Source organism: Odontesthes bonariensis, chromosome 10 (assembly GCF_027942865.1).
Source record: "Odontesthes bonariensis isolate fOdoBon6 chromosome 10, fOdoBon6.hap1, whole genome shotgun sequence".
Classification (NCBI taxonomy): domain Eukaryota; kingdom Metazoa; phylum Chordata; class Actinopteri; order Atheriniformes; family Atherinopsidae; genus Odontesthes; species Odontesthes bonariensis.
The window spans coordinates 6630359-6644494 of record NC_134515.1 but is presented as its reverse complement, the minus strand read 5'-3'; the positions used below and the strand labels follow the sequence as shown (position 1 = coordinate 6644494).

At 38.0% G+C, this 14136-nt stretch overlaps 1 protein-coding gene across 1 annotated transcript in view; it reads left to right on the top strand.

Moving 5' to 3' along the window:
- vstm2la (V-set and transmembrane domain containing 2 like a) overlaps positions 1-13925 on the top strand; it is a 43388-nt gene extending 29463 nt beyond the window's left edge. The window contains exons 2-4 of the mRNA XM_075476086.1: positions 7514-7683; positions 8639-8683; positions 11296-13925. Coding sequence (XP_075332201.1) covers positions 7514-7683; positions 8639-8683; positions 11296-11742 — 662 coding nt within the window. The 3' untranslated portion in view covers positions 11743-13925. The remainder of the gene's footprint in view (positions 1-7513; positions 7684-8638; positions 8684-11295) is intronic.
- The last annotated feature ends 211 nt before the right edge of the window (positions 13926-14136 follow it).

The window sequence follows — 14136 nt, the reverse complement described above, 5'->3', positions numbered from 1 at the left end:
CGTGAGCCGCTGTTCTTGCTGGGTCTGACCTATGACTATGCGGTGAGGAAAATGAGTGAATAACCCACTATAACTTTGTAAGGATTTTTTTGTAAAGATTTTAACCATTTTAGTTATTGATATTCTTGTCTATTATACAATTTGACCATGCAGATGTCTGATCTGTCCAAATTCCCTTCTACAGCATGACAACACCATGGGGTTTACCTGCACACAACATATAAGAAACTATATTTTGCAGCAAGATGAATAAGGCCGACTCAGGCAACACCCGGAAATCCATTACCATTGGTAAATAAAAATATATCCATTAGGGAATATTAACTAAATTAGTGATGTAATAAAATTATCATTCTTTTTAGCTGCAGTGAGTTAAACAATGCTAGCCTGATTAACATAGACTTTCAAATCTCTTCGAGATTCTGGTCTGACCAGGACCATAACGAATACGATTCGAAATGGCCTGGTCAACCCGCCTCCCTCGGGTTGCTACTGGTTGTGGCCAGAAAAGGCTGTGCCTAAGCTTAAGCCAATCACACCACTCTTTCCTCTGACGTATGATTTAGCTACCAGCGGGGCTAACTGGTAGATTAAACTCTTACCAAAGCCAGTAGGGAGCAAGCCAGGCGAAAACGTCTTTCCTGTCAAGAAACGATTCAAGGGCTGTTCTTTGCTCGATTTTTAACGAGAATCTCCCGTCGAACACTTTCATTACAGCATCTGCTGCTCCATGTTGATATTGAATGAAGCGCTTCCGTGTACAATCCATGGGTTGAGTGGCAGTTCAATCACGTCACTACCTTGAACACGCCTCTACCCTGGGCCATTGGCGCTGCTCAAAGTTGATTGCTTCCCGACAAAGTGGGTGGAGTTCCCATTTTTTCGGGAACTCGAATCCACCTGAATGAGCAGTTTGCCTGAGTAAGTGTAGCAGAGCCGAAGGTGTTGCGTCACTGCGAGGGCGGAGCCTGGGTAAAACAATGCAGCAACATATGTCCTTTTTCTTTGAATGTAATAAAAGATTAACATACATCAGCATGATTACCATTTAGTTTAGTGAGGGACATCACTCTGTAGCCACCAAATCTATTTCAAGGAGCTGGAAAAGCTCTTGAGAGTACAGTAGACTGCCCTCTGCACCACCAGCCATCTTGTACACTGAACAGCATTGACATTCAGAGGCTGATGTCGCCGGATGCCCGAACATGATGGATTCAGATTGAAAGCAGAAAAGGCACAGAGAGGCTTGGTGTTGCCAGAGCTCTTATGGATAACAAAAACTGACTGCTGTGGCAGTGCATTATGGTCCTGAAAGGAGCAAGTCTGGGTTATACAAGCCCTCAGGCAAAATGCATGGAAGCAAAAGCATGACGGGCCTCTCAGTATCCCTCGTTAGGCAACTGTCAATGATATATGAGCACAAGCAAAGTGATTCATTTGAGGGTTCTTTTTTTTATATTGTAGAGTGAAGCTGAAGGGAAGTGAGCAGCACAAAAATTTTATCTGCGTAATCTGCAAGTTTTTAAAGTTTTACTGTTTGGAGGATTGGAGGTTCAACCGTATTACAATCTGCAACTTTGCTCCCAGATGTCACAAAATCTTGCTGCTTTCCTTTAAAATCAGAATCACAGTCATAACAGTGATAGTCTCAAAATGTCCTCCATGTCATGCATCTACTATATTTCACACTGGCATCTATTTTACAACAAATACTTGAATGAAGCAAAAGTTCAGTTTGAGACATTCTTTAATCACAAGTAAAGTGTGATAAGAGTTATCATGTTATCATGAGAGTTAGACTCAGTTATATTTGTATTGTATATTTTTAGCCTATATTAATGAATTTTATGGTGATTTTATTTACCCTAATGCAAGGTTATTTACCTTAAACATCAAGAATAATCATTTAAACAAAACTTAAGATAACTACCTTATTTTCTTTCTCATGTTGGCATTCTGCAAATTCTCAACCAAGGAGATCTCTGTCTGATCTTTATGTGTTAAAAAAAAGCCGGTAAGGCTAGCGAAGCTCAGATATGCAGAAGTCATTTTTAGTTCGTGTCGTATCATAGCTGTAATTACCACATTCACTTTCTGAAAGAAAGAAATCAACTATCAGCAGTGCCCCTGCAGCTTTTTCCGCCCACAGCTATCAGCTACCTCACACATTGCTTCAACCTCCCTTATTTTCACACACAGTCTCATATTAATTCCTTTTTTCATTCTTTCAATATATTAGTCTCTCACAAATATGCAGAGCCTTACCCTCATTAACACCCGCTCATTATTTCAATCTCTGGTGAAAACGAGTTATTTTCCCGATCACTGCGCAAACACATCGTGTCTTTTTCTCTTATTAATTTCGCTGTCTATCTCCCCCATCCCGTCAGGGTAAATGGGTTGACACGAGGTCTGACTTGGCTGTTGCACTGAAGCTTTACTGCACTGACTTGAGAAGTTGCCCAAGACCCTTTCACTGTTTATCTCGAGGATTATGAGAATTCTTCAGGGCATACAAAGCCAACTCATCATGGTCTTTTACAGCCTCAATAATGACAGTGCATATTACTAAATGGCTAATATCAAGAGATACAGCACTTATGAGCCACATGTTTGAGACATTGTCAGACAAGAATCAATGGAACATATAGATTTGCAGAGTAGCAGTAGATAATTTTAATTTAACATGATAACATGTAAGATTCTCCTGTAATTTGTGTCTATATTCCCAGCTTTAAAGCAGTTTTTAAATAATCAAACAAGTGTGGAAAATATTTAGAATAAAAAAACTAAAATGAACAGGCTACGTTCAGATTAGCATGTGTTCTGTGGATTTTGCAAGAAGCTGTGGGAGATTTATCTCTTGTACATTTTAATAGAGTGATGATGGCTATTACATTTTTCTGTGGTCTCCAAATGAGGGAATCATCAGGCCATGTGCTTGTATTGTGCACTGTGGGTTTCAGACCTAAGTGGGAAAAGACAGATTATCATTGCTGAGAGCAACTTCAGAGACGCCATCTCTTACGCAGCAGTTTTTATGTCTAGGCTGTGAATACTATCTACAAGAGAGAGGCTGTGGGCATTGTTGCTGGCACTATAATGTCAAATCGATACCTAGTGCGTTTCAGATTTCACAAATGAAAAATACAAGCAGATTTGATCAATGTACAAGAGGGATGTATGACTGCAGGCTTGTATTTCTCACGTAGTATGAGAGATCCATAGAGCAGCGTCACTGGGTGACATTAATCTATAAAACAAGATGAAAATCAGCACTCTGTTGGCACACGATTGACACATCTCATTGACTGAATGAGCCAGACAAATCTGTAGGTGGGAGCGCATGGTAAAGGTTAAGAGATCTTATAGTTTTTAGAAGGCTTTCAAATAGCTCAATAATTGAAAATACAGACATTTTAAATAGCAGCGTAAAAAAAAATCACATGGGACTGTTTTTCCTTTGGAATACGTATTACTGGATTTCCAAACAATGAAAACACATATTACGAGGTCATTTTAAGAAAAAATCTGTGACAGATTGAGAATATTAAGACAAGCGTTTGATTTTTATTACACGTTTTAATAATTCATTTAAAAGTTCAGAGGTGTCTTTTGTAAACTGATGGAGCAATCAGAGGCTGTGGGGATTTCAGTGGACAGTCATAGTGAAATATAAGAGGTTTTGGAAAGATGATGAAAAATTCTGTTTTCTTTCAATATAGAAACTGATGTCAGAACCTTTTTGAATGAAGGTACAGTCATACAGGATGGACGTTGAAATGTATTGTATTTTGTTCCTGGCTATGGGGGGAGCTTAGAGCTTGGATGGAAATTAGAAACTCTAAAACAAAAAGAAAAAAACATTTTGAATACCTAAAAAACCAACCTTTTGGTCACTGTTGGACTAGATAATTGAAGTGTATTCAATACATTATACGTGACATGTAGAAAAAAAATATACAAAATGTTAATAATTGATTTAAGGGAACGTAACAAACATACTTAAAGAAAGCAAAGAACAAATAACAGCCACACAATAATACAACAGTTTCTAATATTCCCTTTAGAACCTACAATTTTCAGTATACTCAACAAGCTGATTGACTCCTTTCCCTTTACAAAACGCTGGGGGGTTATGCTCAGTGTGCTGATGCATTCAAAATATTTCTCCCAGGAGAATCTGGAAGATTATTATAAGTAAAGGTGATGGCATCCAACTGTCTTACAGCAATGGACCACAATTACTGACAAGTATGACTTTCAGAGAAATTTTTTGCGGACAGGTAAATTGGGTCCATTGTGGTAAATTGGTGCTGCTGTCAGTTTCAGAGCATCCATGTGAAACATTTTAGTTGGTGAATGTTTGTTTTTGGAACCTACTTTGTGGCTTTGCTCATTCTGACAGCTCAGAGCAGAGTGATAATTAGTGTATCCACCCAGGTGTTGTGTTTATATCACTGCCAATCACAGCTGGAGTAATAAATCCCATGGCTACAGCAGAGTCATTTGATACAAGGCTAAACCCTTTCCCACTGAAGACAAAAGCCAAATGTTGGTGTATACTCTTAGTCATCCAAGTCAGGGTAATTGAAGTGCTTAATTGGACTTCTTTAGTTGGTTCTTGACAATGTTTCACCTCTGGTCAGGCTATGAGGAGGACAAGGTCAATGAGTGGAACAGTGTGAATACCATCTATGACATCAGAGCAATCCAGCTAACCAAACGACTTCTGGAAATGAGAAATTTAAATATGCACGTTTTTTTTTGTTGTTTATGGGGGTTGAAAAACAAATATTCCCACTCATTTTGGTGTATAAAGGTTACATTGCTATGTTTAACTATTATTGATGACACCTATCCAACTATGCCAGTTGTAAACTTACACATTTGTTTTTCAATTTGTTCTTGACTTCCTTCTTAAGTAATTCCATTTCTTCATTGGTGCACAAGCATCATGTGGATAGAGTTCAAAGGGCTCAGTAAGTAGGGCATTCAAGTTAGCTTTCCAAGGCAACATGTTAACCATAAAGAAATCATTGCTGAAAATTGCTGTTTCATGGCTGTTTCATTTACTTTCCTATCCTGAATTCCACTGATGTTTTTAGCTCAAAGCTATTATATTTAGAAGGTTTTCTGCTTTTTGAATATCAAACTTAACATATTCACTGGATGGATGCCTCGTTTAGATTCCTGAGGTCAGTGGTATTTGTGTTGACTTTTTTGTGAGACAGTTGATTACATACTGTCATGTAAAGAATTGAGTACACCTCATGTTATTTGAGATTTCATTTGACATGTTTGGAAAAATATTTGATCTACTTAAAACCGTGAATAGAAATGCACAGAGACCTGAACAAAACCATGAAGAGATTTTTTTTTTGTCAGTCACTAATCAAAGAAGAAATCAACAAATAATCAACAAATATAAACATTTTCTGTGACTTCTGATGCAATTTGCCTCTCAGAAATAACTTTTTGTACTCAGTATAATTGTTTTTGCAGTCTTTGACTTTGGATTTAGGTCATTTCTCACCAGTCTTTCATGATGATTGCTACAGTTGCAAAATGTTTGAGTGTTTTCTCACATTATGTGCTTAATGCATAACTTTGGACTAGATGTACACCCTTTATTTTCTTAGTAATTCAAGCCCAATATGATATGGTCAAAATAAAAAATAAATAAGACAGAATAAAGACAGACTTAACATTAATACATTTCACAGTGTTTGCATTTCTTCTTCTTATTAAAATACTTTATCAATATGTAAAGGTTATCAATGACAAACTGCATTGTAGGCATTTTCTTTTCTCTGGTTATCTATGAATAGTTACAGCCATGTATGGTGGATAAATGTAATACTGGATGTTCTGGTGTTGTTGGAGCCTCTAGTATTTTAATAACTTGTGTTATTAAATGTAAGTAAGGAACACATAATTTTGTCAGTCAAATGATTAATGAAGAGACTTGTTGTTTTTTTTAATGTCTTTTTTGGGGGAAAACAGGACTATGAAGCAAGGCTTCCCCTAGATTTAGATGGATGTTTGATCCTTTTTTGCTTTGTCAACTATTTATTTATGACTTACTCACGATACTTTTCTGAAGCCAGAGATCTGCTGCATTTGCAATTATTATTTGTCTGATTTTCAGGTGCTGGAGACACATAATGCTCTAAAAGCTGATTCAGTCTAAGGGAGCCTCCGAATAGACAGCTCATTCAGGAAAGTTAGTTATGGGGCTGAAACGAAAGCTCCTCCTCAGTGTGCCAGTAAACATTTCTTAAATGTAGGGTTAGACATTTTGAAATATATACTTGCCAAGAGTCAGATTAGAATATTGATTACCTCATGAGAGATAGCCACTCTTGTGCCTGTGTAGGAAATATGATACCGCAGACACGCAGCTACAGTAGCACAGGGAACCTTACAGTGATGATAACACTGAGGACAATGACGAAGCAACCCACAGACTAATCCAGTTCATAACTGAGAATAAATTTTGTTAAATTTCCACAGTTTTATGGTACGGATAAACAAAAAGAAGAAGAATGTTTTATTTGTGAACTGCTGAGGTTGTTGGAAAGTAGGAGTGAGCCTGGATGTGTGTTTCACAGTCGTCATGCAAAGTAAACCTGTCCTGGATGTCTTGAAAAGATCTCGAACACTGTCTTGTGAAAAGTATGGACTGGATGTAAACATTTTTAACATTGTAAAAATTGGCATTAACACAACAGTGTGTTTTATTGGTCACAGCAATGTAACCAAATAGGAAACTGTTTGGGAATGTATCAAGAACATTACAGTGCATGGCTGCCAGTTTTCTTTGTTGCCTTGCATCATCACTCATGTCTACACTCTACTGATGCTGAGCTTATCAATTACACTCTTTGAAGGATTTACATGAACTAATTCAATCTGATTAATTTCCAATCAAGGATGATAATTACAGGCCTCCTATAACACTAGTAGGATTTTAGGGCTGGCATAGGGTAGATTGTTTGAAATAATCGATGAAATTTACAAATATTCAAATTTACTTCTTTCTCTTAATGAAAACCCTCATAAAAGGCCAAAACATTTTGTTTCTTGTGATTTTTATATTTTGCTTAACTTAAACACAACACATTATTCTATGTCTGCTCCTCTGTTTTACACCTTCTTAAAGATACCCTCAGGCAGCACTTCCCCTCCTCACTTCAGCAGTCTTATTGTGATATTGTTTAGAGAATATCCACACTTGCCAACATCAAACATATCTGTTTACTGAGCTACTGTCATATTTATGACATAGAACCTACTTGAGTTAGTATCCAAGTGTTGCTTTACATGTTCAGTCTAACAAGAATAGCACTAAGGAGGGGAAACCCTATATGTTAAACAAGCAGACGAACATTGTTATCAGTTTATAAAGATGGCTTAACAGTTTTGGTGCAGTCTCTTCCTGTTTCTATCTGCACTGAAAGCCAACAACAAGAACTCATTTGTAAAACATGTCTCTTCTGTGTCTGTGCAGCCATGTTCACAGAGATGCCTCACGATATGACTGCCCAGAGAGGTCAGGATGTTGAGATGGCCTGCTCCTTCAGAGGAGCGGGAACACCATCCTATTCACTGGAGATCCAGTGGTGGTACATCAGGAACCATCTGGACTGGATGGACCGACAGCCCTGGACAACTAATGAGGTAGGTTCATAATAGGAACTCTGTGTAAATACCTCTTCATCTACTAGACAGCTCTGTATTGGGCTTCAACTTAAATGTTATGTTCACTCTTTATGACTCGTTGTTTAATAGTTTCAGCTACAAATCCTATTTTTGTAATAACATCATTACAATGTAGGTAATGTTTTTTTTTATTTATCCGCATGCCCAAACAACAGCCAATTACCATTCATTTACAACATTGAAGTGTGACACTACTGTCTTTTATTTAACGTATTTTTTCCATAAGTTCTAATAAGACTGGGCTGAATATTCTCAGACACTGGGAAAAGCAGATATTACTACTTCCTCAGTTTTGGTTTTATCAAATAGCTTTTCCCATAGTATCTTGTGGTCATATAGCAAAAAAAAAACATAAATTTAGAACTAGATACCATGTTGAAGTCCATTTCTGTACTGTTGTTTTAACTTTCTTTTATCACTACTCACATTTTAACGTTGTGTTTAGATTCTTTGGTGCTGCAAAGAGGAGTTGATGAGAGAAGGTCACTCAGAGTTTACTGTATGCAGCAAATGTAGGCACAAAAAAATTGAAAAGAAACAAAAAAAGCTGTTTAGAGCTGCAGAGTTTAGTATTTTAAGCACTCTGTGTCACATTTGTCCAATCTAACAACCACTTTATTCAATTCATTGTTAGATGACTGATAGATACTTATGAATGCAAACAGATTATAAACTGCAGTCCTAAGAAAACTGAGGTCTTTAAAACCCACCAACTTTGTAATTTCCAACTAAAATGAATGCAGATGTCTGTCATCTTTAGTCAAAACATTACCTGCCTGGACTGAAGAGTACAACATGTGTGGACACAATATGTCCACATATGTGTCCTGGTGCTTGTATTAACTTAATGTTCAGAATCCCAGTGAAACTGAGTGTGTCATTAAGCGCATTAAAACTGTTATTTTCTTTCCAGGTGGCTTCTGAGGAGGAGATGCCAAAGGATGCCACGAAGATCAGTGTGAGTCATCGCTATATCTGCTATTTTCTTGGGAATGCCCTTGTGTTTGCCTTGGTGTTATGTGAAAATACGAGGCACAAATTGCTGATGATTTCATTTTGTTTTTTCGGGATGCTCCACAGATGTTGAGTTCAGCGTAGCTCTCAGTGCAGTGAAAGCTCCAGATGACGCGTTAACATGCTCACTTCATCCTTGATGGCTTTGTAGAATCAATGTCAGCCAAAGAGCAGACAGTGCTGGGGCTCATGGGTGGTTAAGCATGCTCCTCTAAGAGGCACAGCTTGCAGTGCATCATCTTATTATTCTAATAAATACCGTTTTATCCTGTAAAAAAAAACGTTTTTTTGTTTTGTTGTTTTTTTTTGCATGAAGAGAGAAAAGGGAAACAGAGTCAAATGCCTTGTTTGTGAGCGTAAACTTGACCAAATAAAGATGATTCTTATTCATCTTTAACAACATACTCCAGTGACAAACAATGACAGGGAGACGCTGGGAAGTCGGCAGAACTTTTTGTATTTCCTCTAGTTTCCTTTGAGCATTTAATTTACTCACCCAAGCAAATGAGGAAGACATCTCACCTTACAGTGACTCAAAATTGTCACATTTGGATAGGTGTCATCAGTTTCCTTCGAATTACATTTGGCACATTGCCTTCACGACTGACTTCAAAATGACAAAAATTAGCAATGCAGGTGAAAGCGTGTAAAGTTAAACATGTGTGAAGATACATTAACATTGTTCATAGGTGTGCATAAGCATGCACACACAAACACAAAGCCCCTTTCCTTCCTCCCAACAGATTCGCTGCTGCTGATTCGCTTTAATGAATGCACCAGCTGCGGTTTGGGTGACTGAATATGTGCATGTGTTTTCTGTGTGGGTGGAGCCAAACACTGCAGGCTGTACAACTGGAAAATCATTATGAGCTCTCCGTATATAACGGATGCTGGCTCACATCCTTACAGTCAAACAAAAACATGAAGGATTCTTACATATGCAGAAACAAACTCGCAAATAGTGAACATTAAGTCTTTTGCGACGTGCAGCCGCACAGGCACAAATACAGGGCTGTTGCTGGTGCACATGCACACTAACATCTACTGGTTTCATAAGGAGGAAGGTGGATGACGAATGGGGTTGTATTTATATCCCGGTACGTGATGCAGACTTTCATCATTTCAACAGGGTTGCTCTGTAAACTTGCAAAGCTTTTACCTCCAAGAAGAAATCTCTTCATACTTTCAAGGATCCAAATAAAATTAATTCACTCACAAGGTTTAGATGACACAACTACATATGAGTTGTTCAAGAGTATGAGAAGAAATGAGTGCATCTTACCTCACCATTCAGTGTTTGCTGCTAAAAGGATGACTTCACAGGTGAATTATTTTTACTGTGATGTCATGGCATTTCATGTTTGGGTTAAAACTAAACAAAAAGGTGGACAGAAATAAGAACAAAAAACGCGAGGAAAAAAAACGCACTAACTGAAGATGCATATAGTTTATCCAAAAAGAATGTTCCACAGATGTCCACACTATGGAGGATTCTCATCTTTTTATTAATTTTTTAAAATACAATAATATATTCTCCTCCAAATTAAAAGTGAAATATAGAAATGTCAGCCTTACGTTACTGGATAAGCGACCACGGTTGTTTGCTAATATGCTTTCATTCATCAAACTGATAGCATCTACAGAATTACATTTAAGTATTGGCTAACAGTTATTCTGTAATTATGGCTTCTGTTCAGCCTAGGGATGTCAAAATGCAATGATATTAAAGATTACTGTGATATGACTAAATATATTGATATTGCTTTAATAATGCACATTGATATAAGTAATTATGGTTTAGTTGATATTACACTGATGGCCTTGTGGACCTTTAGTTCATCAGTTCATCTGGTTGCCTTTTCCCCATCAGTTTTGTGTAACTGTTTTTACATTACTCTCTCCACTTTCCCACACTTTTATTTATTTATTTATTTTTACTCATTTTTTATTGATTTTCACAAGCAAATATCATACAATAGACAAGCGTACAGCAATTGAACTTAACCTCCCTCCCCCCACCCCTCTACACGGGAATCAAATAACATCTACAACAGTTCACAAACAGTTACACAGACAATTTTGTTAGATTTTCTTCAGTAAAAAAGTCTTTAACTCTGGTAATTCCATTGGACCAAGTTTGCATAGTCCTTGGTTTGGCACCATTTGTCCTTGCAGAAGAAAGTTCAAGATAAAGAATGTCCAAAAACATATGCAGCCAGTGTTCCAGCGATAAATTGTGGGAAGGTAGCCAAACCTGTACAATCATTTTTTTGGCCGCGGTCAGATCAGCAATCATCATCCAGAAGGTGTAGTACAGGGTCCATGGGCAGTTTAAAGTCACATATATCTGACAGACTCCGTACAACAATTTTCCACCCACACTTTTATTTTAAGTGAAAAGTGTGCTCGTTTTTAAAACAGACATAATGACAATATTATTGCTATGAATTATTTTGGTCATAATAATTGTCGAACAAAATTTGACATCATGACAGCCCTGGTATCTTCTCCAAATCGCACCATTATTTCTCACTCCCCTCCTTTTATGTTTTCCAGGTAGTGAAGGTCGTAGGAAGCAACATCTCTCATAAACTCCGCCTGTCCCGAGTCAAGCCCTCTGATGAAGGCACCTATGAATGCCGTGTCATTGACTTCAGCGATGATGCAGGTACACGCCACCACCGTGTCAGAGCATACCTACAGGTGGTGCCGGAAAGCCAGGTCATCGAGAACAACAACAACAACAACTTTGAGGCTCTGGATGACACCAAGAGAGGCGTGAAATTCTTTGACAAGGAGTCTCACAGCAGCACTAAAGAGCACAGCCATCGTCAAAATAACGGGCACCACCAGGAGCACAGCAAGCGGCCTTCATCCGCTGCTCACCACGGCCACGGTGGCAGCAGTCAGCAGCACAAGGCTGGCAGAGAGCTAAAGAAGAGGGACGTGGACAGTAACCACAGCCACAATGGCTGCACCAACGAGCCAAGCTGTGCACTGTAAATGCCTATTACACCTGAATGATAGATTACAGAAGGATTGCGTAACATGATGTTTTTCACAGCATAAAAAGCTACTCTTCCCACACAGTGCAAGCCTGTAGAAAAATTCAGAATCCTTAGAAATGCACAATATGGTTTATTCGGAGCATAGGGCTGTGAACCGTGCAGGGAATGTGGCTTTTCTTGCCGTGCATGGGTCTTGGTTGGACTGCTCACTGTCTGTAAAGCCTGGCTTCTTAACATTCGGGAGGGGAGCTGATGTGTAGATCTAGGGAGCTCCACTCCAAAAGAAAAAAGAAGAACAAAAAAAAAAGACTTTAGTCTTACTATTAACTAGAGTTCTGTTCCACTCTTGTACTTTAGATACTGTAAATGACACAATCTTTCATGCTCACATTTCCTCCACTGCCTTACTATGTTATTTGAGACACCTTCAGAAAAAAGGGATAATGCAACATTTTATAACTGGGTCTGCCCTCTGGAAAAAAAAAAAAAAATTAGTCTAAGAGTGCACTGAATTTAACTCTTCCTAATTCTTTTCCTGGAAATATTGTCAAGACTGGCTTAATACGTAGAGCACTCGCTTCATGAGATCTTTTTGTGTATTCAGTAGTAGATATAAAAATCACGTGAAAGCTGTATACACCCTAAATTCAACAAGTTATTTCTCCTCATGTTTTTTCTCCCATTTCCACGGAGATTCATCAAGGTCCTAGAGCAACAGTGTTCATCAAGGACAAATTGAATCTTAATGTATTTCAGACTGAGTGAATACAGTAGTAGTTTGGAGAGTGTGGGATTTCAATACAAAACAAGGAACATAACAGGCTGTATTTTCCCCACAGTGCTTTTGAGATCATAAAATATTGTGCTGCTGATGCAATCCATTTATAGTTGTTCAGTCTGCGGGAAATCAATTAACTTGTTCCATGTTGGCCTTGTTAGTTTTGAAAGCCATGAAAAGTTTAAATTCATGAATTAACAGTCGGATTTGGTGGGCATCTGTGACTATAAATAAAAGATTACATTTTATATTGGCAGAAGATACTTCTTGGGAAGAACAGTGCTGTATTTCTCTCCCAGCTTGGTTCTCTTATTCCAACACTCTAAGCTCATCTACTGTTAAAAAAAGCCTCAATCCCCTCCACTACAAGCCTCTAACCCATTTTGTATATAAGTCTGTATAATATGAAATAAAGTGAGTGCATGTTTAGTCATTTTCTTAAAAAAAACTTTTTCAACCAATCATACACAAAAAAACCATGTAAGTTAAGTATATTTAGTCATTTATGAGTTAGGTTGATTTGGAAAAAAAAAAAAAAGGATTTAAAACTATTTATTCTTAATCTTTTTCTACTTTCAAAGTCCTGTCAATTTGATCTTTTCTTTTCAAAGCAGTTTTCTTTTGCTTTAATGCTCTCCAAAAGTGCTGTACAGACAGATGAATGACATATTCTCTTTATAGCTCCTCAGAAAAGCGTTTCCCTTATGTATCTTAGTACTTAAGCAGTTTTTCTGAAACTACTGTAAGTGCAAGGCCGCAAATGGTGTAACTAGATTCTAAAGAGCCTGCACATGTTTGCGACCTGGTCTTACGATATCTGAGAGGTCATTTTAATTCTGCCATTTTTTTAAAACTCTGCGATTATCTCTTTGCTTAGATGCTTGTATGAAGCTCCACCCCTTTCTGTAAATGTGATGAGGAACACAAAGATGTGAGGCATACTTGGAAACATTTCACTCTGGAGGGATCAATTAGGACAAAGTAAATGGTGTTAACATGCTAGATAAAGCCTTGAGGAATGAGGTTGAGAAGCAAGAGGAAATTGCTGTTAGTGAAACACTGAAATTGACTTTCCTTTCTGCTTCATGATATAGTCCTCTGTCTCAAGGCCATGAGCAGTTTTACCTCTCTACTGTGCTATCTGTCAGAGGAACAACAGCACTTCTGTTACTGTGGGCAGTCACTGTATGGAGACTGCAAGGTTGACTTAGTGGACAACACGGGGTTCAGTGTGACTGGGTTTTCTTTTCCAACCAGTAACTTTGATTGGATGTTTTGAAAAGGAGAAATCACTGTTGAAGAGAAGAGGGGAAAATGTACATTTCTTCTAGAATGTTTGGTCCCACACTAAGTGTATGCCTTTATCAAATGAAATAAATTGTATATGAAATAAGACTAAATGCTGGGTAAGCTTCTTATTATTCAAGAGATGTAAAAAGGTGAGAACGACCCTTCCACACTTCTATCTGTTCCAGCTGTTTTCTCAGTTCAGTGTCAGCTGTGGTTTAGCTTTACAGCCCTTGCGTGTGTCTGTCTGTGTGCATTAAGGAGGAACGATGTTAAGCAGCGGACTGCGCGTAATGGGTGCTGCCAAAGGCCCCCCCCTCCCAC